We start from the raw sequence: 26,131 nt of genomic DNA, 5'->3' as shown, positions 1-26,131 counted from the left end.
ATGGAGCAAGCGTGCCTGGGAGGGTCGCCCCCATCTTGGGCCCGACAGTACCCAGATTAGTCATTGGCTCGCTCTGATAGATACCCTGATGAAAACCAAAAAAAAAAAAAAAAATGACATTATAATGAGTGATCTTACATAATTGATCTAAATTAAAGAAATATTATATACGTTTTACTTAAAAATTAATGCATATTAAATTAAAGTAATTTTAAAGATCTTGGATCACGAATAAGATCGTGACCACACAAGCCTTTCCGTGAAGTTCTAGCCTTACAGGGAAAGACATGAAATGAAAATAACAAGTTGCCCTTTTAGCTTTTGGACTTTGGGTCACCATATATCCTTGTGGCCATTGGCCTTGCGAAATCTTATCCTGACGTATCTGTTTTCGCTCTTCGGCCAAAAATCGTCGGAAAATAACAGAAGAAAGAAGAAAGGGGAAAATCATGAAATTAAATAATCAATTATTACTTCGTTGATCACATTTAAGCAACTTCAAGTGAAAGCTTCGTTTGATGAATGTATCGATCGAATACAAGTATAAGCAAAAGTAAGATTGAAACTTCGAAGCTTAGAAAGTCGGAGTGAGAGTGATCAGAGCGGAAAGGGGAAAATGCCTTGGAGTAGACTTTCAGGGTCAATATCATCACCAAAGGTGGACGTAGCAATCGACATGGGCAATCCATTCTTGAATCTCACCCTCGATGGTTTCTTGAAGATCGGAACTGTAAACACTTCTCAATTTTTACCCTTTTCGGCTTTCAATTCGAAGGACACTAATGTCACCGTTTTGTTTTTCTGTTTCAGGTCGCCGCGACCAGGTCGGCTGCTGAGGATACCTATCACATTCTTAGAAAGGGTCATTCATCTCTCCATTCCTCTTATTACTGTACTTATTTATTTATTGCGTGATCTAAAGTTCTCTCATAGAAGCATTTTCAGATTGAGGTTTTCTTTCTTTTGATTTAAGGTTGGCGTTTTAATTAATTATATGATATCTTCCATGAACTGACACGAGTTCGATGCTTACTTGTCTTGGAAATGATATCTTTTAAAACTTGCTTGCGTTCTCGGCTCTTCCAGCTCTCTTTCGGGCCATTTCACTTTGAAGTTTTTTTTTTTTTTTTTTTTAATTTTTTTTAAGACTAACAAACCATCTTCTTCCAGGAAATGTTTCCCGTCACAATTTTGAGGACATGGTAAGTTCTTTTTTCTATCTGGAGTAAGTTCTGGTTGTTCCTTTCCTTTGCGAAGGCTTCCTTTTTTAAAATGCATTACGATGCTTTGAGGCTAAAGTTTAAAGCAATACAAATTTTGTAAATGAGAATGTTTGAGTCAATCTTACTTATCCATTATGCTTCCGCTTTAGTCCTTCTGAAAAAGAATAGTCGGGATGAGTAACAAAAAGATGAAGGCGCTAGCCTTAAAAGCAAAAAGTTCTAGAGATTTGTCTTATATAGACAAGAAGGGAGTAAGGAACATTGACCTTTTTGGGTATATTTTGATTTTCGGATTGAAACTCAAATCCCTCAGTCCTAAAGGCTCTAATATCATTGACGCCGAGCCCATTGATAGTATACATTTACATTTCATTCAACATGTTGTGCTCATTGAAGAGTATTATTGCAGCTGAAGAAGATGTGTAAAGAAGGTGCATATTGGGGTAAGACTTGTGTTGCGTGCATGGCTTAGGTTAAATCTATCATGGTCATTTTACTAAGAACTTTCCCCCTACCCCCCTCTCTAACAGGAGCAGTAGCTGGTTTATATAGATGTGTAAAGAAGGTGCATATTGGGGTAAGACTTGTGTTGCGTGCATGGCTTAGGTTAAATCTATCATGGTCATTTTACTAAGAACTTTCCCCCTACCCCCCTCTCTAACAGGAGCAGTAGCTGGTTTATATGTTGGAACCGAGTATGGGGTAGAGAGGATCCGTGGCACCAGGGACTGGGTAAGTTCTCTACATAGCCAAACATTTCTGACACACCTCTAGCATAACGATTTTAATAATAGAGATCCAGTGTGTTATGAAGCATCCATAATTTAAAATAGACATTAGCACGACACTTGAGAATATTATATATTTCTTCCATGATCCATATTAAGCATGAGTATCTCTATTATTAAGTTTCTAACATATTATGTGCTCTCAGGCCAGATTTGGCACCACCATATCCTTCAGGACTCAGACATCCATCATGGGTGCCTTGTTGTCTTTAAAAACTTTCTGTTTTTAGCTACTTGAGATTCTGATCTTAAATCATTTTATTTTCATTGGAATATGGGTGTAAAACAGAAGAATGCAATGATTGGGGGTGCAATGACCGGGGCGGTAGTATCAGCAGCGGGCAACAATAAGAAAGACAGGATTGTGATGTGCCATTACAGGGGCAGCCATTGCTACAGCTGCAGAATTCATAAATTACCTTACCTGATTGATTTTTGTTTTATATTCTACCTGCTTCTGCTTAAGCCAAACACTAAGGCTTCCAAATAATTGTCAGCTATGCTTCTTCCTCTCCTGTTTTTACTTGGAAACAGCACATGTCATGATTATTCGCATCTTGCTCTTGTATAAATGCTATGTCTCTAGTGGGCATCGAACACCATGATGTATTTGTTTTTGCGTTCAAAAAGTAATTTTGTGACGAGTCAGAGCTGATGCTCGCCAAACGTTAGTGACAGAGTCGGCCAAAAACACATGTCTATGTCAAAAAATCTAATAATGTATATAAATGCAAATGGTAACACTAAAGACCCTGCGTTTGGTTGAACGGAGAAGAACCAAGTGCCACCAGAAGAGGACGGGACCATCCAAGAGGAAAAAAAAAAAAGGCCATGCTAAACTCTAGTTACACAGACAAGTTCCCACCAATAGCTGTAACGAGTTCTTTTTTGGGAAAAAAAAAATTGTAACCATCTAATGGAGCAAAATTTGATCTAAGCAAAGCTTGCATGACTTTTCACCATTGACAAGCATCCTAAGGCCAGTTTTAAGCTCTGGTATTCCTTCCTCCAAGACGGCACAAACAGGAAATATGGGAACACCTTGCACTCTTCTCTGCAGCTCTTCATACACTTCCTCTGCCCCCTTCCTCATCAATCTTGTTTGCTACTACCAATGATGGCCTATCGGATAAACCTTCCTGATGGTACTCGAGCTCCAAAATCAAATCTTTCAACTGTTCCCATGGTGGAATTCCTTTTCTTCCATCTAAAGCAGCAGCCAAGTCTACTACATAAGCCAGAACCTTTGTGCGTTCTATGTGGCGCAAAAATGCGTGTCCAAGGCCGCGATTTTGGTGAGCACCCTTTATGAGTCCTGGTATATCAGCCACTGTTACTGATAAGTCATCATAGTTCAGATTCCCTAGGTTAGGCCTCAGGGTTGTGAAGGCATAATGACCAACAGTAGGTTTAGCCCTTGATATGGCTCCAAGTAGAGTGCTTTTACCAGCATTAGGCATTCCCACAAAGCTCACATCAGCAATACTCTTGAGTTCTAATATGAGAACTGTCTCAGAACCAGGCAAACCAGCACTATGGGATGATCTACCACCATCACAATCCTGGAGATTGGACGCTCTGTCTTTACCGGCTGCCTTAACCGTCATGGACTTTCTTGAATCTTTGGAAGCAGAAATGTTTCCCGGACCACCCTCACCTCCACGAGCAATAATAATTTGTTGACCCTCTTCCGTTAATTCAGCTACATTGTATAGAATCTCTTCTTCTCCACCTTTGACAAGATGAAGCACAGTGCCAACTGGTACATGGACAACCTAACAAAAATAATGTAGTTTTTGAGAGAATCCATCAATTCTGCATTGCACATAGGCAAAACACGAGAGCATAAAAAGAAAAGAAAACGATAGTCCTGAAACAATTAGCAGAAAGAATAAGGTGAGCTCAATTACTTTATCAGTGCCTCTGGTTCCTATCATATTCTTTGATGCTCCTTGTCCACCTCTCTCTGCTATCTGCTCATCAAAATCACTGTCACTAGTATTTCAAACATTAGAAATTCGATCACTTCATAGAGGTTGGTAGATGATATCTGTGCATACCAGGTGATGCTGCAAGCCACTGAAGTCCCAAACTCTGGGGGAGCATTCCAAAATCACATCACCTCCTCTCCCCACATTTCCTCCTATATTAAACACACACATATAAGTAGAAACGTCACGAGCTCTCTGCCATTTGGTTCACTCAAATTTCTTAACTTTAATCTGACAATATTATGGATAGTATATTTCTACCCACTGAATAATTACATTTAACAATGGATAACATTGAAAAACCATAAGTATTTCATGAACAAAATGGAACAGAGAATTGAAACGACGAAAAATAATATATAGATATATATAATTTTTTCCCAAAAAAAAAAAAAAAAAAAAGGCGCACCATCAGGTCTGCCTTGATGATCATGGCGACTCCGCCGGAAGCTGGAGCACCCATTACCACCATCACCTCCTTTAGCAAATATCTTAAACCTATCTATCATTCTTCTCTCCTGCAAATGAAGACCCCAAATCGAATGCATTTCTCAGAAACAGAAAGAAATCGTAAATGTCCAAACTTTTTATGCATTATATTATATTGTCAGCAAGTGATAGCAAAAGAGGAGATGATCAACCTGCAGAGGAGCAAGTTTGGATTTCTTGCAAGGAGCATCCGAGCAATAAAAATGAGGTGTAAATGGCCATCTGGATGTAGAAGTTTTCGTGAAAGATTCTATATATTTAAGGGATCTTGGCCGGAATACCAACATCTGTATCTGTTCACTTGTTTGTCAATATATCATTGTCTTCGACAAAGCAGCAGCTTCTTAAGTCTGAGCACCTGCTCATTCGATTATACTCCTCTTTGAAGATTAAAGCCTTCAAAAAGAAATGCCACAAAATGGAAAAGCAGTCAGAAAATGGACATTAAATCAAAATCAGGCAAGTCATCCATTAAATTATCCTAAAAAGAAAACACTTTTCAAGAAATTTCTCATTGCAGAATTTTCTCGAGCATGTAGAGTGCAAAGCTGATTTTGTCATGAATGGCAGTAGAAGATTCATCTGATCATGATGCATCCACATTCAGAATTTAAATTTAATCTTCCGAACAAATAAAAAAGACAGACTGTTCAACTTTGATAGTTACATCTGAATTATGCCTCAATAATCAATTTTAACGCTTGACAGTGAAACTGTCTGATGTAGTTAAAAAATAAAATTAAGTAAAATTAATAAGAAAAAGAGCAGAATCCTCATTGCGTCATATCTATACTACATAGCGGCGAGGATAAGCTAATAGAGCAGCAAATACAATACCGAAATCCACGTTCATTTCAGAAAACAATTTCTAGTCATTCTCATTGACACACACTTTCCTCCTGAGTAATAAACTAAGCTCCAGCAGGTAGAAATCAGATTTTACTCAACCCCATTACAGATTCAATTTTAACGCTTGACAGTGAAACTGTCTGATGTAGTTAAAAAATAAAATTAAGTAAAATTAATAAGAAAAAGAGCAGAATCCTCATTGCGTCATATATCTATACTACATAGCGGCGAGGATAAGCTAATAGGAGCAGCAAATACAATACCGAAATCCACGTTCATTTCAGAAAACAATTTCTAGTCATTCTCATTGACACAACACTTTCCTCCTGAGTAATAAACTAAGCTCCAGCAGGTAGAAATCAGATTTTACTCAACCCCATTACAGATAATCATCAATCCATTTCGTTTATTGTTTTTTATTAAGCAGAACCGGAGGGGACAAAAAACTACTCACTGTATTAGTATGAAGAAGTCGATGAAGCGAAAACCGAAAGGCTGTGCCCTGGTTGTTGGATGCTTCAGCAGTAGTTTTTGCGGTCTTCAGACGTCGGAGCAGGCGAGCGGAACCACCGCCTCCGAATGACGGCAGTTTTAGTTCGGGAAAGAAGAGTCCAGCTGACCAGGAGAACTTTGCCATGCCGGTGAATTAGTTCGAGGACCAAAAAAAAAAAAAACCGCGTAATTTGATCATCCGCCTGTGGGGGGGGGGGGGGGTCTATTTCACTTATTTTTAACCAAATTTCACAAAACTTTTTGAGGATTAGCTAATTAACAAAAAATTTGCTTTACAAAATTTTTTTTTAATTTTAAATTTGTGTACATTTGTTTTTCTTAATACTACTACTTCTGTTCCTAATTAAAAACGTTATTTGTATATTATAAATAAATCTTATAATTAAGACAGACATAGTATTTTTTATCCAATTAAGCAAACTCTTGGACTAATGAGTGGTCTACTCAAGCATAGCATGCGGTTACCGAAGTTTCGTCTATTCCCGAATTCTTTGAAGATGAGTGTTTTCAAGTAATTGGGATGCAAGAAGCCTTTGCCTGCCACTGCAAATCACGTTCAAAAAGAACAAAACGCAGAAGCAGCAACTCTTTTTTTTTTTACTGAAAAGCAACTGTGTTTTAGGGGTATTTGGATATTCCTAGAAATGTTTTTTAAAAGTATTTTTTCATAAATTAAAATAAATTCCTTCCTATATTTACTTCTTTTGTAAACATGAGTTTGTGGTGGCTTTAACACATACTCAGTAACTGTACAAACATTCATGTGATCCCTGTTTTCCATTTCTATAATTAAAAAGTGTTGGTCACCATTTACGGAACAAGAAGAAGACAGTACATCATATCGAGAATGAGGATAAACAAATTCCTTTTGTTGCTGGTGAGATTGAGAATGATTAAACAGTCATATGGTTTGTTTGGGATTGACGTAGGTAGGTTGAGAAATAACTTTTCAATTATGATTTGTAAAATATAAAATAAATATATAATATGTAAAAAGTTTTTGTCTCGACTTACGTAAAAATATTTACAAGAATTAAAATAAACAAATGCAAATAAGCCCATAATTGATATGCAAAAGATAAGAAATGAAAGTATGATCACAGGTGCAACAATTTCTTGGATGCAACACAAACACGACTTTTAGAAGACAATATTAGAACACCTAAATGAGAGGATAAGTAGCTTAATGGGGATCAGAGCATGCCTCAGCGGGATCTGAAACAATTGGAAAACTTGAAGAAAGGAGAAGCATGAATCTCTCTACTCTGCTTTACAGCATGAAGCTACTAATGGGAACAAGATAAGGAGTTAACTTACTAAAGATGGTTTGCTTTTAGACGGTACCAAAGATGGAGAATAATTATTGAACCAGTATAGGCTTCGAATTCTATCTTTTTGGCGGGAGAATTTCACAAAAAAAACTTAAAATTACTAAATTTTAAATAAAATTTTTCACATAAATATATTTTTATTTACAAGTTTAGTATTGTCAAAACTTATTAAAATATTATTATCAAATCTGATTTGAGATTTAATAATTTCAATTCTTTCTTTCAGTACCTAATGGAGGTACTGATTATTCAAGGCCCTAGCAGAGGCAGTTTGGATAACTTTCAGGGGCGTTCTCAAATTTAAAATACTGTCGCAAACAATTGAAGAATTAAGAATTTATCACTTGTTCTTTTATTAATTATAAATTAATCTTCTCAATATTACGGCTTCGAATATCAATTCGCTACAAACAAACAAATAAAACTAAATGAGGTAGACTGTATCTAAGCAATTTTAGGGAGAAAAAAAATGCGAATCAGAAGAAGCAAAATGAGCCTTTAGAACATCACTATTTTTATAGTAATATGGGGGAAGCCCAACTTGGAATCAACATGTAATTCTTTCAGCATCTCGTCAGAGGCAAATGCAAACTGCAAACAAAAAGAGCAGTCTTTGCAGCAGTGGCATCATTTGACAATGTCGCTTCCACCTTATCGTGATCAATAATGGGCTTAATTTGTAGTAGATAGACAACAGAAGGACACACAGAACTCGCAAAAGGATACATAAAAATCAGGGTCGGAACTGATCCGCAAGTTTCATAAGACTATAAGTTTCAGAATCTGGCCTAGCTCCTCCAAGAATCATCCTTCTCAAAAGATTTGGTTCATAAATCCTGGCTCTTACATAAGCCTTAATCAAGGTATTATATACAAATGTGTATCTACAGTACCTAGCCTTATGAAGTTCTTCAAACAATCTCTCAACATTTCTTACATCACCTTTCTCAGCAAAAATATCATAATTGAAAGAGAGTGGTTTCTAGCCAGGGAGTTGAACTTCTGACTTTCTTGCTAACTGTGAAACGCATGCCCAACTCTAATGTCTTCAAGGCTTGCTCCGTGATCCCTGCTTTCGAGCAGCCAAAACAAGCTGACGATAAGTTATGGCATTTGGTTTGCATCCATTTGCTTCAATACACTTGTAAAGTCTAGTAGCTTTATCAATAAATCCGTGTTTGCAAAATACAGACATCATGCAATTGAATTGCTCTATAGACTTCAATCCTTTTCTTGACTTCATTTCTAACCACAGTTCTTCAACTCGATTTAGATTTCCAATTCTACCAAATGCTTCAATGGCCAACATATAACTTTTAGATCTAACCAATGGTTGTTCTTGAATGATGCCCCAGGTCCTCTCTAGCTCCTTCTGCTTCCCCAAATACCCATACAATATAAGTAGCACATCCAATGTTGACCAGTTCTTCCCTGTGGCCGACTTCTCAACAGCTTCAACATATGCTTCTGCTGCAGTATATAACCTAGCCACTGCATGTGCAGTAGCTAAAATGCAATAAGATATTTCATTTGGTTCAACCTTTGCTTGGTTCATTTGACTGAAGACCTTCACCAAACCTTCAATATTATGCTCATTAGCTTCTATTTTCATCAGAATATTGTAGGTGGAAACATGAGGGGTAACCTTATCAGATCTCATTTGAGCAAGTATTTTTGGGATCATTTTCCTGCGGCTCGGTGAGGAGTGTAAAATTATAAGGCGGTTGAATGCCAAGTGTGAGATGGGATAACATAATTCCCTCATTTTTTTCATGTACTCAAGTGAAAGCCTAATCACCCCCTTGTCCAAGCACGCAATCACTAGATTGTTGTAGAGCAACTCATTATGATATTCAGGAGGAATACGAGAGAAGAGCTTCTCGCCATGTGATATTCCATGAAGCTTTGTTGTAAATTCCAAGAGATAAGAGTAATCTAGTTCCCTGGGCCTGTAAGGTCTTTCTCTGATCACCCATTCCATCACCTATCATTAGCCATGCAATGGGGGAAAAAGGGAGCACCTATCTTTATCAGCATCTTAAATCAACTAAAGCTAAAAGTATCAAACAATGGAGTCAGTACATAAGTGTAAATTCTTCATTTTTCAAGACTACTAAGTTCTTTCACCATTTGAACACTCTTTACTAGCTTTATCATATTCTGCTTCAATCCATACAGTAACAGTATACGCAACCTCCTGAGACGGAAAGTACCCTTTGCTCTCCTATCAAAATGATAGGTTCGAAATCCAATAAATTAAAATGAAATCGTTCATAGTGAGGCTTTCCCCTGACTTAAACACCTATCAAAGTAAAATTAAATTAAAAACTAGAGCTACCAAATAAAGCGCAACAGCAAATCTAGTAGTCACAGACAGCAAAAATACAAAGGAATAAGGGATGTCACCTCAAGTGCACGTTTGTTCATCTTGAGCTTCCGTAGACGATTAATGGCATGAAAAATGTCCCCTCTGTGAATAGGGAACCCATCTCCCATCCATCTCTGGAAAACAGACCCAACTGATTCTCCTTTGGAGAGTTTCTCAATTCTGTAAGATAAGCACCTAGGGTTATCTAGGGTTTTGGAATTGTCTTCAGGAAAAATTTCTGCTGTATGGGTGGACAGGAATTTGAATTTGAGATGGATCTGAGTGACACTCAAAGCAGAAGCACAAGGAGTTCGATGAATTGCTTGAATGAGCCCCTCTTGTACAATGGTTCCCAGTATTCGCATGTTTCCCCAACAGAACACTGAGGGAGTGAGTAGGTAAGATATGCAGGTGAGGGCAATATCATATATGCCTACATCCCAACAACACCACATGATTGAGTAAATTTTCTGTTTTTGGTTTTCTTGGTGGTCACATGTCAACAAAATTGCTCAGACAGTGATTCATTCAAGATGACGGTATTGAGCATTTCCAAATCAACACTAAACAAGTAAAATTGTAAACCAATTTATAACCTTCAATCCATTGACCATGACAGCTGGGCGACCACAATTGGCCGCTTGTCTCATCATTTAGGCTGGACTAGCCCATAGATTTATCGAAAAAGAGTAACATTTAAAAACAATAAAAAAGAAAGAAAGAAGTGTAAAGATAAGATTTGGATGAATGGGAATAATAGAAATAATGATCCTGTGTCATGTCATTGCATTAAGAATTAAGAATATTTAAGAGCTAAATGCCAGAACATAACACGATCGACTTAATGAAAAAAATAAGTCCTCTTGTCTCCTTTTTAAGTTCTCAAAAACCGATCCACTACAAATATCGACTAAGCTCCGGTGACGACTGTCTGAATACGATATCATAAATAAGCAACACAACCAAGAAGGAAACCAGTGAAGGGGTAGTGGGGACAAGTTATAAAAGTGACCCAACCCTCAAAACACATGTTCACTAAACCAGATAATTAGCAGGAAGCATATGTCAGTGAACCTAAATGCCACAAAAACATCCCTTCAAAATAACGTCGTTTAATACCCTCAAAGCATAGTTAGCATCAGAATGAAACTCCTTCATTTGAATCACTCAATCCACAGTATACTTTTCTTACCACTCTCCTATATCTAGGCATGATTTTCCTATAAGAAATGAAAAATAAGAAAGAAGAAAAGAAAATATTGCTCTCCAGGAGCCAACAGAGAAAAGGTGCGTTCACTTTTCATAGCGAATAATGCTGTACAGATGTTTTACCAAAACAATTATTGGAACACACCTCCGGTCCAAAAAGGAAATCTGACTGTAACACACTGACTGAACCAAAAAAACACCAGTGACGAGGAACCTAGACAAGTACAGATCATTAATTGACACCAAAGAGTAAAGACGAGGAAGAAATACTTAAATTTGATATCCTTTCCAATATGTTATAGTTCTGCTATGCATGAGTAGCGGACAGTCACAAGGAAAGAAGAGAAGGAAGAGGAAGACGACACTGACCAGATGACGACCTCAGATGATGAGCCAGTGCAGTGGAGCGACCACGAGGATAGAAGAGAAGAAAAAGTGGAACCCCGCAGAAGGGAAGACGATGTGCATAAGCATAAAGGGGTCAGCGGAGACTGGCACAATCCGATGCGCGGTTCCGGGAAATTAATTTTGGGTAAAAGACATATAAGGAACCCTAAAAGTATTAATTAAAATTAAATACCTTAAATTTTGAGATTTTTAATTTTTTTTTTCAGCTTTCGTTTTTAATATTTTTAGTATTGACAGAAATTTAAAATTAATTCTAAAAATAAAAAAATAACACCTCCTGTTTTTAATAAAGAATTCGTTTGACTTTTATTTTGACTCTAAATACAAAATTTCAACCCATTTTTTTAAGATAGTTTTTGTAATAATAGTAGTTCTAGCCAATATACTTGACTAGTAAAGATATTTTAGAAAATACAATGCATATTTATTACAAATAACTAACTTAACTAATTTTATTAGTCTACTCAAATTAATCAACTAGTTCTTATATTAAAAACTGAAAGTAGTATTAAAGATAAGTGTTGAAAGTGAATCCAACGCCCTTTCTAAAATTTTGTCGAAAAAACAAAAGATAAGTGCTGAAATTTTTTTAAAAAATAAATACTAAAAATATTATAAATGAGTCCCGGCAATAATCAAATCTAAAATTTTGATGCCAAACAACCATGGTTTTTTTCAATTAATAATTTTAGGAGGTCCTTAAATATTATTATTTCTTATTAATTTTCTCTTCAAAATCTTCGCCCAACTCTTCCCAGAAAGTTCTGGAGAGTCGTTTAGTCTTTATTTTTTTACCACACGCTTCAGAGAGAAGAAATTTTTTTATCTTATTTATATAATAGAGAGAGAAATATTTTACATGAATGTATAAGTTTATTTTTAATTTATTATTACGTTAACTCTGTTTTTATAGGTATCACATATATTAAATAGAAATAAAGTAGAAAATTGTTAAATTTTAAATAAAAGTAAATGAAATTCAAGATTTTTCTTAATGCATGTGTAAAATATATTGGAAGTAACTTATAAATAGAACTAAAAATATATTTATGTTTTGTTCCCTTTTATTTCTTTTCTTATCTAAATCAAATATAAGAGGAAAATTATTCCCTCTCAGAATTTAATTACTGGATGATAATTTTTAGGGAAACATGCAAAGGCTTACTGTGCCTTTTTTAAATTTCTTAATATGAAATGAGGGCCAAGTCCGAAAAACTAACAAGAGTTTCACATATAAGAGGGAAAATCGAGTGCACAATAATATAATATTTCCATGCTCCTCCAATTCATTTAATGTTATTAAAAAAAAGTTTATATGAAAAGGTTTAGGTGATATCAACTTCAAGAATTCACCAAAATTAAGACTCTGAACTTATGTTTAGTATGAGAAAAATATAGAGAAGAAAAAATTTTAATAAGCTCAATTTAAAAAATAGAAAAAGTGAGATTTTAAAATTTTAATAAAAAAATATAATATAAAATAGTAATTAAAAATTAATTAAAAGTTTTTAATCTTATTTCTTCAATTTGTTAAAATCAACTCATTCAAACTTTTTCCTCTCCTCCCCTCTCCTTCATTTCTCTCGTACCCAACGAACCCTTAAATTTTCACCTCCGATACATAAACTTCTCATGTTATCCCCTCCGATGCAAATTAAAAGCATTCTTAGACAAATTAGAATGTCAAATTAGACCACATTTACAAGAAAGCCAATAGACATGCGAATTGGTTGGCAAAAAAGGCTCACAGTTTAGACAATAAGTTCACCAATCAATCCATTACGGTGCAAGAAATTGATCGATTGGGATAAGTAGGGTGTACAATGATCTTTGTTTTTTGTTTTTTCTTTCGTAATTATATGGTTCTTCCACAGTCCTACAATGATGATGAGGAAGGAATGAAAACACTATTGCTTCACCATGGCATAAACGGAGTCACTTAGAGTTCATGCACTGTTTCTTTGGATCTTCTTGTTCTTATTCCAAAAGTTTGCAAACGTGATCGCAGTTGGCCGGCACCATCATCCATGTAAACCAATTTTTCATCATGTCTTGCACCCCTCGTGGAAAAAGGTTGCCATTGCATGCCAAAAAGTAGCAATTTAGCACAGTAGGAACAGACCAAGAGACAACGCTGAGAATTTTACAAAACCAAAAATCCTAGAAATAATCCTCGTCTGCCTCGCCGATATCCTCCTTATCTTCAAGAAATCTTATTGCTTTGAAAAGGCTTTGTTGATTTCAAACGTCTACATTCTTCTAAATTCACCTTCTAATTTCTACATTCTCGTTTTTGCCCCTCTTTGATTGAGGTGGCGATTGCCTTGGCTGCTTCACATCAAATGTTAATACGGCGACGTTTCTGATGGTACCACTAGCGGACAGAATTGAATCACTGATCATCAAACTATAAGGCATAATATCGGGAAAAACCAGAGTGGAAACTCAATGCACCTTACGCACATAACATCTGGACTAGTGAAAAGAAATGACATCTTACTCCTCCGATCCTTAATATAAGACCCATTTAACTAATTTGATTAAATTAAGGAAGTTAGGTAAGTTAGTTAATTATAAGAAATGTGACACGTTTTCCTAAAACACCATATCATTCTTAATACCCTCTCCTCTACTTGATTATAGTGAGGGAGTATTCATAGGGGTATTTAGAGAAATGATAAATATGAGAAATAGGTCTTATATTTAGGACCAAAACCAACTCAACAATTGGGTCCTATATTAAGGACCGGAGGAGTATCATTTTGATTTGATCTCCCCCCCAAAATATTAAAAATCACAAATACAAAATACTGATATATGAGATGGAACCTTTAAAATTATTTGAAAACTCTTCTAACCATGGCACAGTTACAGAAACTTTTCTGGGTTGAAACTATTCCGGTTTCAAATAAACGATAACCATGACAAAATCAATCAATACATATAATAAAATATATAACAAGTATTTTTTTCAAAATCCATGAATAATGTATCTGATTTGATGACAGATAAGAAACGTAGAAGCAACACAGTGCGTGATGCCATTGGTAACTTGGACTGAGATAGATACTAGAAGCTACGATCAAATGTGATGTTTGCTGGAGATGATATTACATGTATTTTACTATATGTTATCTTTACCTAACCATCTTTATGCTCACCGAACACTGATACAACAATAGGAGTCAACCTAACAGTTTTACTATTATACAAGAATAAATAAAAAATTATGCAAACAAACCATCATCTTTGGAGCTGCTCGGATGTGGAAGTGTTGGTGACGGACGGTGATGCAGCTGTCCTACCATTTGGCGTCCCATTATCAACAGGTGCTCTAACTCCCCACCTACCCTCAGAATCCAAGGGCTCTAAAACTTTAATGGATCCATCCGTCAGCCCAACAGCAAATTGATTTGGCTCTTGTGGATGAGCCGTAACAACATGAGGATACACATTTTGGCTGCAGTGGGGGCCCAAAAAAAAAAGTTGAGAATTTGTGGAAAAAAACAACAAATCAAGGAAAGGAACAGAAGAATGTTACTTCTTCTATCACCTATTTATCATCAACATGATACTTATCAATTACAATACATTTGATGCACTGTAACGTCACATTTATTGAATATCGTCCTATTACAAATGCACATATTTGGTATGTATAAAAAATTGTCACGGAAAGTATGCAACTAGTTCCACATAGGGGTTAACATAGCTGAAAGGGATGTAACACAATTATGTGGCTTTTGATTGATACAAGATACCCCCTAATGACCCACAATATCTTGGATGCACCCCTCATCTTAGATATCATTGCACTAAACAGAGGCATTTTAAATCTTCACCAACAAACAAGATGTCAGGATCAAGATAATAATATATCCGATGACTCTAGTAACTTTTAAGCACATGTTCGACCCAGAAAAATATTTAAGCATGTGCACAAATTTGTGGAGTTATAAGTAGCACTAGCACCACTTATATATCATCAATAGAAATGTCCAACAAAAAGATACCACTAAGACAAACACACGGTGAAATCTTGTATACACCTGTTTGATGACTGAGATAAGTAAGCCGAGGAGGCTATCCGACATCTGAGTCTCAAGTTGTCAGCATCAAAAACTCCAATATTTCCATCAGTGAAAGCAGCATAAATTAGTTGGCTATTGCAGGAATATGTTGCAGAGGCTATGGAACCAGACAATGAATCTTGAGGCACCCACTGAAAAGCAAGTACACAAAAGCTATTAATATATTCATGATGACCCACAAAAAAAGGCTGGGGCTAGCTATTTACCTGTCGAATTAATTCAATTTTTGAAGCATCATATATTGCTAGTTGTGTCTCATGGCATACTAGCAAGTGTACTTGATCAGAATGGAACTGCACTCGAGTATCACCAGCAGGTGCCTTACCAGTAGGCAATGGGATTGATAACAATTTCTTCTTATCCCATGCGTCAATGCTCCAAAAGCAAATCTACGCAAAAAAAACAAAAAGAAAATCCATCAAAACAACTAAAAGTCCTCCTTTCTTTAATCAAATTGAAAATTGTAAATCACATGTCACTGTAAATTTTATTCCAATAATTACTTAAAGCTAGATAACCATGAATAAGCAAAAACACGATGCAGTTACAGGCTAATAGTGGGGTAAAATGATGATGAAAATTACGGCCAAACATACCTGAGCATCAGCACCGGATGAAACCAAGATATTCAAGTTAGTTGAGAAAGCTAAACCAGTAATCCGCTTCTGGTGACCTTTCAATTTAGATTTGACCTACAAGCAAAGCAGATTGCATCAATAACTGTTTGACAAAGAAATGAAAACCAGAACCGCTTAAAACTACTTACCTCATCAACCCTGACATTGTATATATGAATAGTTGAATCTTCCATTCCGATTGCAAGGATGTTATTATCTTGGGGGTGAAATACAAGGAAAGTTGAAGCAGGAGGAGGGGGCATAAAAGTTGTCATAACCTGCAACTCAACAATATTGTCAAGCTGAGATACAGCTTGCCACCCAGTACTGCAGGCTTTGAAATCATAAAAACTGTCAAATTACCTTAAAAGTCATCATGTTGAACAGAGAAATTTTTCCTCCACATGCAGACATAACGTAAGAATCATTCTTTGAAAGTGCTATGCAGGGAACTGCTTCCTCAGAATTGTCAGGGACATCGTTGGTCATCAGAAGACCACTGTTTGGCTGCCAATGTTGTGGAGTAACACTTGCCGTGGCCTTTTAAGAACAACCAAAAGAGATTCAGAAAATTTTACAAGTAAAATTTGAGGCGGCTATAACAAAAATATAGATGCACAAGTGTAACAGATGAATGGATATGCGTGCGGGCATATACTATTAACACAAAGCAAACAAAAAAAAAAAGGCATTTTTATCTATATCTTTCAGCATACAACACCTTTCCACTAGGATTCTGTTCACTACGACTCCACTTCCACAGTTTCTGAATCCCTTTAGAACCAAGAGCCAGAAGGCCAACACCAGAATTTGTGTAAAGAAGACGAGCAACCTTGAAACAAACGAGTGGGGTTCAGCAATCATAAAATTCTTGACAAAAAATATATATCAACTACTTAAAACATCCTACGCAATCAAGGATAGGTCCCAGGGAATACTTTGTTGGCGGGATCAGTACTGTCTGGCATAGTAACTGTTCGACACTGAGAAGGATCAACAATCTCAGTCAGTTCCCAAGGCTTGGACTTATCAGACATATCATCCAGATTTCTTTGCTTCTCCATGCTTCTAGCTGAAGAATCTCCTCCATTCTGAAATAAAAAACAAAATGAGTCCAATCTGCACATAATCGACATTGGACTAGAAGAGTTCTAGGGTAAAATGCATCAACTTAATTTTCTACATAAAAAGATAGGATGCACAGCTTTCATTTAAGGTTTCAGTCAATATAAATTGAGAACTATCAAGTGTCAATGTCTATTTCGTATTTTGTTTATCATACAAGGATTGGTGCAGGCCCAGCAGGTGAGCTTCTGTCCACACGTTCTACTTTATTGATGAGCGGGTTGATATTTGCAACCAGAGAAGAACCAGATACCTAATCCAGTGAAATTGAACTAATCAGGTTCTGGACAATAATAAAACCAGACAGCGAAAATTGATAATAGAGAAGGAACGTGGAGGCTCAAAGAAAATAAAAACCTTAGTCTCCAGTGGTGATTTAGATGCGTCATAAGACCGAGCTTCAATGGCCCTTAAGTACTTGAGGCCTTCAGCGTTTGCAAGGACTTTCAGACCACTGTCTGCTGTAGTAACAGCAAGCAGATTTCCTTCTTTATTGAACCTCAACCGAGGAAGATTCTGAGGTAAGGCACCAGCTATGTTAGAAAACAATTTAGGAATGCATCAAAAAATGTAGACAGTACAAGCAATACTCACAGGAAGACCACCCTCGGCATCTGTACTGGTAAGAACATTGACATATCCATATCCCAAAACTTTATCTGGTTATCTTCACCTGCAGCCAAGAAGCGGTTTTTGGTTGTGTCAAATTGCACAATGCCAGCAGATTTCTTTCTAAACCCAGAATATGTTCTCTTTATTGCTCCTTCACTTTCATTCCACTCAACTAGGAAGGAATCTCCATCTTTACTTGTCCCACAAGAAAACAATCTGAAATAACAGAGAAGCTTCAACTCAAATTAACACTTCAAGGGAACCATAAGGAAGGAAAGCATTTAATTAAAGGGTTACACATCCAACATTATTCTTCATTATGTTACCTATTTCCATCAGCACTATAAAGCATTGTGGTGCACCACTGCCCAGGGGCATCATAGTCGACCCTAGAGCCCATGTTGTCATACAACCAGGCCTTGATTTTTCCATCAACAGCAGTTGAAAATATAAACTGCAGAAACAAAAAATAAAAAATTATTCCAAACTATCAGTCAGTCACCACAGTCCACAAGAGGCTTTATAATGAAGCAATGTCATTATTTGCACTGTACAGGCGTGCCTATTTCTTTACAAACTAGACACCGCAAAACCGCAAAACAACACATGGAACAAGACACTCCACACACACAGAGAGAGAGAGAGAGAGAGGAAAAGAAAACCATGGGTGCCTAAAGCTTTAACTGAAGTAGCACAGAAGCACATACGAGAAGGTACAGGACCGACCTGAGTTACAGCCTGCAGCTGTATGGGTGAACCCAAAATTTATTTTAAGATTCTCATCTAACTTAATCTTCAATATTAGAAAATTTACAAAGCAAAATCCTCTGACTGTATGCGTTTCAGAGCCACTGATGAGTATGTAAGGGATAAATTATACAATATTGGTGATGGAAAGGCCATATGGATATGATACAGTCACAAAGCCTACATGGGAGAGAAGGACAACATTTTTACCTGGATATTTTCCTTCTGGTGAGGGCAAACAGAATAAACAGGTGCTTCATGACCTTCAAGGTTAAAGAGCTTCCGGCCACTCAACTCCCACACCTGTAACTCAAAGTTCATAATTCAGGATGCATCTAAACAGAAAACTTAATGCAAAGTAGAAGGCAACTTTTTTCTTACCTTTATCAACTTATCATCACCACAAGTTACTATGCATAGCTGTTTGTTGGGGTACGAAAATGCCAAGTCATACACACCACCAGTATGAGCATCAATCTGTGATGAAGCAAGGACATCAGAGAGCAATTATAAGTAACTATGTAATTCATACAAGAAAATAACCAGAACATACCTCCAAATGCTGCCTTAGATCATTAGGCCCTTGATAAGCATATAAGTGAACCAAATGCTTTGTGAAAGCAACCCCTGAATGAAATAATAATAAATCAATTAAATTTAACAAAAAAGTAAACAAAGAAATCTGAATCACGTTTCAAAACTACACATACCAAGAAAATTGCCATCTGGACTCCATGACACACGGCTAACAGATATGGCTGAGTCCTTCCCGATTGCAGCCTGAAAGGAATCTCAATCACTAGATTGCAGCATTTATTGAGGAAAAGGGATAGGTAGGATGAGAGGCAAGTTATACTCTTTGGTGATCCAAAAACTTCACTATGTCCGCTAATATGAGGGAAGGACTAATGCCGGAGGGAAAGGGATATATGAACTTTAAAACCACTCATAGTTTGAGCATCCTTGAAGCTCCCTAGAGGTAAGTTTCCGCCTCTACCTTTTAATTATATGAAGTTAATTGCATATTTACAAGAAATATTATAAACTTCCTTTATTCCACTAATAAAGTCAAGCCAAAGAAGGCTCCAAATATGATAGTTTATCTCTAGTACTGCACTCTCAATGTCAAAAAGTTAATCCTAACGAAATGATGAGTGAACACCTAAGGAAGGTCTCATTTATTCATGAATTTTTCTTTACTTTTTCTTATTTGAGAAATATTACAGTTAAATAATGTAATGTAAACCTGAAATAAGACAGAACAAGAAGCCATATCCCATATCTTGAATGGCTTGGTTATCAGCCTCTCTCGCTGCCCTGCTTCCCACAGTGAAATGTCACCGTTGACACAGCCAACTGTTTCAAAACAATATTCTCTGGTCAATCTATAGAGTCATATAATTTGTATTGATCGGATGCACTCAGCCTCCACATCATCTCCACATACCAGCAACTAGTGAATGAAGGGAAGGATGAAAATCCATGGATATCACTGCTGATCCCTGAGGCAATGTACAATAAACAGTTCTAGGTAGGTCATCAATTGACCAAGAGGCTTGTTGGGTTGGCGCAGGATACGTGACCTGCAGTATTGGAAAAGCATTTAGCAACAAAGAAAAGAAAACATGCATCACAGCCACGTCCATGATGTGAATACCTCATCAACAGATTGTGCTGACCGCAACCGTTTCATTATCTGCTCATGATCATTATTTTGATAGTCCATAATTCCAAGAGCATTAGGTGTTCTTGAATGCTTCAAGACAGAGACTGCAAGAAATTGAGCGAAACATGAGCATGATAAAGGATGCATATTATATTTAAAATAATCTATTCAAACTGCATATTGAAAATTGACAATAGAAAAACTTCACTAGTTCTTCAGCTATTCAATTACTATAAAATGAAGACAGCAGAAGTTGAACAAAGGATTATATTCACGTGAGTCCCAGCCTAAAGAAGAATAAGCTCTGTTGAGGAAAAGATATCTAGGAACATTGAATAAAGTCCTCCTTGTAATTGCCAAGACAAATAAAATATGTCATTAAGGCTATAGAACAAAGTTGATCATGCACCCTCTTTCACAATAATTTATCTCCGTTGAGGATCCAATTGCAAATTTCTCGAGCACAAAATTCTCCCCTTGTTAAAATTCCAAACCCAATAAAATCCCACTGGCCCCAAAATTCCTCAGAAAAATTAAAAAATTTCATAAAAGAACAGATTTGTAATAGATTTATATATTCCGTTTCATAATTTAGGAAAAAGTTTGCCGGAATGTCATCTGCTTCTAAGAGGCAGTCCTTGTGCCGAATTACTTGATGACGGGTGAGGTATCAAGCTTCAATTTTTAAGATTTTGTGGGCTTTAGGAGTCGGGACCCTTTAAAACAGGGTGGATTAAGGACTGCATCCTGGCCTCTGATGATCTCTACTTCAGATGTTTTTGCCCCAGCAAGAGAACCATATTTCATAAAACTAACCAAAAATACCTTGATTGGGGGGACCAGGCAATGATGAAGCAGCAACCACAGATGATTGAACAGATGAGGAAGGATTTGCATTCACCATCCATCCTGCTAAAGCATTGGCATTGGCAGTTGGTGGGGCTGGAGGAAATGGCTGCATATCAGTAACAGATGGAAATTAACAATTAACAATTATGATAACAAACAATGTAGGCAGTGAATTTTCAAACGCCAGAAAGGCCAAGATCATACTCCACCATGTGCTCCAAGTGGAGCATAAGTAGAAGGCTTTGCAACAGCTGCGACAGGAAAAGTTACAGGAGTAGGTGCTCGTGCTCCGTTTGGTGGTGAACAAGTGTGATCTGTGAATAGAGTTTTGATGTCTGGGTTTGGTCTCGGGTTTTTGCACAGCTGGTGCTGCCAATTCAAACTGAATAGCAAACATCAATGAAATTAACTATGAAGAAACATGATTATTTATCTGACGAATGTATTAGAGAAGTCATTAAAAGATAGACATATCTACTGCTTTAGCATATGGAGGCAAAACAGTATGTGAAAGAATAATCATGCTTATAAAACCCATAACAAGTTAAAGATAAATATACATTTATTACCTTTGATTAATCAGAGTTCGTAACCTTGATGCCTTCAAAGTGGGAAATATAAGCTTATCCCGGAAGAGGGGATTTGCTTCTATCAATTTTTTAAGTTCTAACAGCATTATGCTTCTCGCTGATTTGGTATCACCGTACTTTGATAACTGTTCATTTTCCCTGCGACAAATCAAATCCCAAATTTCAGAACGGCAATCGTAATGCATCTTATTCTCATTTAATACCTTTTTACCCCCTTAGCCAACAAAATTATTAATGAAAACAATACTAAATTACCTGAAGTTATCAAGAGTTAAAAGTTGAGTTATCTCTTTGTACAAGTCTTCGTTAAATGTTGAAAAAACTTTTAGATCCTTCACCAAAATCTCAACAGCCCTCGCTTTGTCATGCCTGAGTACAAATGATAAAATTTTAAGGAAGAAAAAAAGATAAAGATAGGGACTATGCACTGATAAGCATCAGCAATAGTCAATCAGCATAAAGACTACAATTGAGATCGCAGATGGAGAGTCAAAAAATCAAAATACCTGTCCAAAGCCTCAAGATATTTCTGTTTTCTAATCTCAAAGAATATTTTCATGGAGTATCGATTGTCATCAACTTTAGTAAAACCAGAAAGGTATTTCTCAACCTCGTCCCATTCTCCAGCCAGGGCTTTCTCCTCAAAATATTTCATATTGAAGAAAAAGCCTGATTCCTGCTCCAGCCTAAACTCCAATACAAACGTTTCCAATTAACCACAGGAAAAAGAAATATAAAAAATAAGAAAAATCCAACACAAGGAGTACGAGAACAGGGAAAAGGGCTTTACCTATGCACAGTCTCCTTGAATTTCTCCTCCTCGAGAAATTGAAGAATCAGAAAGACCAATTCCCGGCTCAGAGACGACATTTTTGCCGCCAAAGGCAACCAAATCAGGAGAGACTCGAGAAAATTGACAGATTAGAAAAAGGACGCAAAGATTTACGAGTTAGGGTTTGAATTGAAGGCAAATAAAAAAAAACCGCCGGGCAGAGCTTGAAGAACTTGAACTTTAATGTATTTGTGTGTGAATCCAGCGCCGAACGACGGCTTTTCAGCCGCCCGAGCTTCTTTGGGCGAAGTGCGGTGGGAATCTAAGGTTGAGAACGCACAGCAGCAAGAGGCGAGGTGGTCTCTAGGGTTTGCAGTTCCATTGCTTGCGGTTCAACGAAAACAGTAGAAGGAGGAAGAAGAAAAAGCTGCCTAGAAAAAGAAAAAGATAAAAGAAGAAGAAGCCAGAAAGAGAAAGAGAGAAATGACCCGTTCTCGCTTTTTTCGAAATGAGTGACAGGTGAACGTACTTATATACGACAAGGTGATAAGTGAGTGCACTTATTGCTTCGAAAGAAGGCAAGAGAGAAAGATAGATGGACACGTTGGCCGAAGCATTTATGCAGCGAGTCAGGCACGTTAGAGAGCCATTTTTGTGCCTTTTTTAAATTTTTGTGGGTTGTCGGGTTGAACAGTTGATGTTACGTTTTCTGACCAAACTACCCTTAACACTTTGCGAATATTACGGGGAAGCCCAATACTCTGCAGAGCGCAAACTCCCTGACTCTTCGCGTTCTGAACTAGTGTCAAATATAAAGTGCTCCTCAAGTTGACACGCGATCAACTCTTACCTACGTGGTTCTGACACAAAACACTTCGCTTTAATTGTTGATTACTTTATTCGTGATTCTTAACTAACTCATTAAATCTTTTTATAAATTAATTTTAAAAAACAAAATCGTCTTAAATTACATATTCTTTATTTGTATTTTTAATACTCTTTTCGGTTCAAAATATAAACTAAATTTTATCTATGATGTTTATTAAAAAACTAATTAAAATCAATTTAAAACAATAAATATGTAAGACATATATTTGTTTTTCCTAATATATCTTTATTAATAAAGATAATAAGTAAAAAATGTAATAAATGAATTAAATTAGAAAAAGATTATATAAGGGTAAAATTGAAAAAACTTCATTAAATACTTGGATAAAAGTAAATATTATCTTATAAAAAATATTTTTAAGAAAATTTAGTTTATATTTTGAACTTACTACTCTTTTTTAAATATGTCTATATCATTTCTCTGGAAGATGCTTAACGCGTAAGATATGAGGAGCACTTATTCTGACTGGGAGAGGCAAAAGTCGTGACTTTGATTATTTCAGTGCCTTCAAAAGCATTTCTAGCTAGTCTCTAGATACGGGCTAGGAATATCTCCAGCACACGTAATTTAAAAAACATATAATTACATTTTAAAAATTAGTTGATATATATTATTATTATTTATTTTAAGAATTTAAGTAATAAATTTCTTACACCCTAAGATTTGTAGGGATTAATAGTTTTTTAAATTTTTTCAATTAATATATTACAAAGAAAGGGTCATCTCATAGAAATGGCTTTTGATATTAACCATTCCAAAATCTCAATCGAGACAAAACAAACATATGTCATATACGAAACGGAAAGGTAAAAGCATTATATACCATGCTCCTCTGATACCGTTTGTAGAGCAGAGAAAGAAACAATTTTTTATCCTATTTTATGGGTAGAGGAAAAAAAATTCATATGATATATAATTTTACCTTTCATTTAATATTGTGTTGATTTTATTCTAATAGGATACCAGTGTATATTAGAAGAGATAGAGTTAGAAAGTTATTAAATTTTAAATGGGAGTTAACAAAGTTTAAGATTTTTCTTGATCTGTATAAAATATATTAAAAATAACTTTAAAAAAGATGAGAGGAATATATTACTGCAACTTATTAAGATATTTTATTTCTTAATCATGTAAATGGCAGAGAACAATTAATCATGTAATGCAAGCATATAATTTTCTTATCAGCAGCATTCATCAGTATATCTCCTCCATTTGGGTTTTTTTTTTTGGCATCGTTGTGATGAGCTTGCTCAGAATATACAAAAGCAAAAACAGATTAGTGAGCTGCGAGCTTGGGCGCCCCAATCTGAGGACTTTCAAGTTCCAAAGCATTCAGCGGGAGAAAAAGCATATCCATATTCTTGTAATGCATCTTTCTAGAAAAAGTGGCACGTGTGTGAGAGCACCTGGGGATAAAATTGACGCAGGAAATTTTAAAAAAAGTGTGTTGAAAATTGGTAATATTATTACGTTATTCAGGTCAAAAAATATATTACGTTATTAAAAAATCGAGAAAAAAATGAAAAACCTGACTTAAGGCACATAGTTGTTATATTTTCCATCCATTCCTGGTTCACAACTTCACATGATATTATTATTGTTAGTTTTAAAAAAAGCACGTAGTAAGGATATGATTGGCAGAAAAATTCTCTATATATAAAAATATATATATTTGGTTTTGATACGGTTGTGGGAGATATCAAATAATATGACTTATAGTTTTTTTTGTTATTGGTTTGACCATAAATTGATTGTTAAAAAGTATAGTGATGGAGAAAAGAACATTTTTAGTTCGTTAATTTTTCAATTGGATTAAATTTTATTTTTATTAGCACGCACAAGTATTTTACGGAAAATTTTAAATCTTGCCATTGACGTAACTCCAGATTTTTGGATATAAATTGGAATAAGTCTATCCTCCACGTTACTTTTTTGTCCTTTGCTTTCATGATCCCCAGGTTACAGTACAATATCTAAAAGATAAATTATATTGTTGGCAAGAAAAAGGATAATTATACTCCCTCCGTTCCTTATTATAAGAGACAAATAACCGAAGTACGTTGATCAAAAAAACAGTTAAAATTAGTTAAGAACAATTAATGTGTAAAAAGTATAATTTTTTTTCAAAAATGCCCTCATTAATAAGGAGAGAGAGCATGAGAGAGAACAATTAAATTATTAAAAGAAAGAGAAGTGGAAGGGAGAGAGAATGTGAGTTGGAGATAATAAATATGGGTAAAATAGTAAATCAACACAAAAAAGTAGAGACAACTTGTAAGTGTCTCTTATATATAGGAACATGCTATAAGCATCAAATGTCTCTTATAATAAGGAACGGAGGGAGTATCATTTAAGATTGGCAAATTATACAACTTTGTAATAAATTATCAATTATAAATTCAATATAAAACAGAAAAATTATGCTGCACAATTTTCAATCCTCGCTGATCTAATTTTACAGCAGGGGATCATCACTAAATTAATGCCAAGTTATAATGGCCAAATGCATGAATCCATTATAATTTTTAGGGAAAATTTCACTGTAGGACCGCACAAGACAATTAATCTCAAAGAGCCCCCAAAACTTTCTGAAATCTCACTGCAGGACCAAGGGGCCAATTTGATATTAATTCCACAAACGAAATGACGCCACTACCCTTAGCATCAGGTGAACCAGTCCACATGTGAACGGACTGATTCCACGTGTGAATATATGTATTTATTCTGCAAATTAGCTAGTTCCCCTTGCAAATGCATTCTCCCACACTTGTTTCCTCACGGACGCATGCATCAGGTGAACCAGTCCACATGTGAACGGACTGATTTCACGTGTGAATATATGTATTTCATCTGCAAATTAGCTAGTTTCCCTTGCAAATGTGCTCTCCCGCACTTGTTCCCTCACGGACGCATTCATCAGGTGAACCAGTCCACATGTGAACGGACTGATTCCACGTGTGAACATATGTATTTATTCTGCAAATTGGCTAGTTCCCCTTGCAAA

At 36.0% G+C, this 26,131-nt stretch overlaps 4 protein-coding genes across 4 annotated transcripts; 1 reads left to right on the top strand and 3 right to left on the bottom strand.

The window, feature by feature from the left end:
• Positions 1 to 379: 379 nt before the first annotated feature.
• On the top strand, positions 380 to 2,659 carry LOC114711435 (outer envelope pore protein 16, chloroplastic). Its single transcript, XM_028895837.1, is given in 7 exon segments — positions 380 to 730; positions 811 to 862; positions 1,171 to 1,202; positions 1,633 to 1,666; positions 1,888 to 1,955; positions 2,301 to 2,380; positions 2,382 to 2,659. Coding segments are annotated over 7 exon segments (438 nt in total). The 5' UTR covers positions 380 to 616; the 3' UTR covers positions 2,440 to 2,659.
• A 55-nt stretch (positions 2,660 to 2,714) lies between these two features.
• LOC114711437 (probable GTP-binding protein OBGM, mitochondrial) lies at positions 2,715 to 5,934 on the bottom strand. Its single transcript, XM_028895838.1, is given in 7 exon segments — positions 2,715 to 3,095; positions 3,097 to 3,786; positions 3,922 to 3,984; positions 4,072 to 4,154; positions 4,412 to 4,520; positions 4,644 to 4,887; positions 5,795 to 5,934. Coding segments are annotated over 6 exon segments (1,251 nt in total). The 5' UTR covers positions 4,779 to 4,887; positions 5,795 to 5,934; the 3' UTR covers positions 2,715 to 2,924.
• A 1,952-nt stretch (positions 5,935 to 7,886) lies between these two features.
• Positions 7,887 to 10,169, bottom strand: LOC114711324 (pentatricopeptide repeat-containing protein At1g07590, mitochondrial-like). Its single transcript, XM_028895709.1, is given in 4 exon segments — positions 7,887 to 8,145; positions 8,147 to 8,274; positions 8,277 to 9,168; positions 9,591 to 10,169. Coding segments are annotated over 4 exon segments (1,665 nt in total). The 5' UTR covers positions 10,008 to 10,169; the 3' UTR covers positions 7,887 to 7,917.
• A 3,928-nt stretch (positions 10,170 to 14,097) lies between these two features.
• On the bottom strand, positions 14,098 to 22,693 carry LOC114711388 (topless-related protein 2-like). The gene is given in 26 exon segments (XM_028895778.1): positions 14,098 to 14,629; positions 15,219 to 15,391; positions 15,467 to 15,649; positions 15,857 to 15,952; positions 16,027 to 16,155; positions 16,241 to 16,417; positions 16,599 to 16,709; positions 16,816 to 16,968; positions 17,160 to 17,255; positions 17,360 to 17,518; positions 17,597 to 17,640; positions 17,643 to 17,830; positions 17,941 to 18,068; positions 18,572 to 18,664; positions 18,743 to 18,838; positions 18,915 to 18,988; positions 19,072 to 19,141; positions 19,608 to 19,717; positions 19,809 to 19,944; positions 20,019 to 20,131; positions 20,853 to 20,982; positions 21,081 to 21,258; positions 21,446 to 21,604; positions 21,722 to 21,835; positions 21,973 to 22,152; positions 22,257 to 22,693. Coding segments are annotated over 26 exon segments (3,387 nt in total). The 5' UTR covers positions 22,337 to 22,693; the 3' UTR covers positions 14,098 to 14,412.
• Between the last annotated feature and the right edge of the window lie 3,438 nt (positions 22,694 to 26,131).

This window comes from Neltuma alba, unplaced genomic scaffold (genome assembly GCF_004799145.2).
Source record: "Neltuma alba isolate B1F8T4 unplaced genomic scaffold, ASM479914v2 tig00011289_pilon, whole genome shotgun sequence".
Lineage (NCBI taxonomy): Eukaryota > Viridiplantae > Streptophyta > Magnoliopsida > Fabales > Fabaceae > Neltuma > Neltuma alba.
Note: the sequence above shows the minus strand (reverse complement) of the source record. Positions and strands in the feature narration are given on the sequence as shown.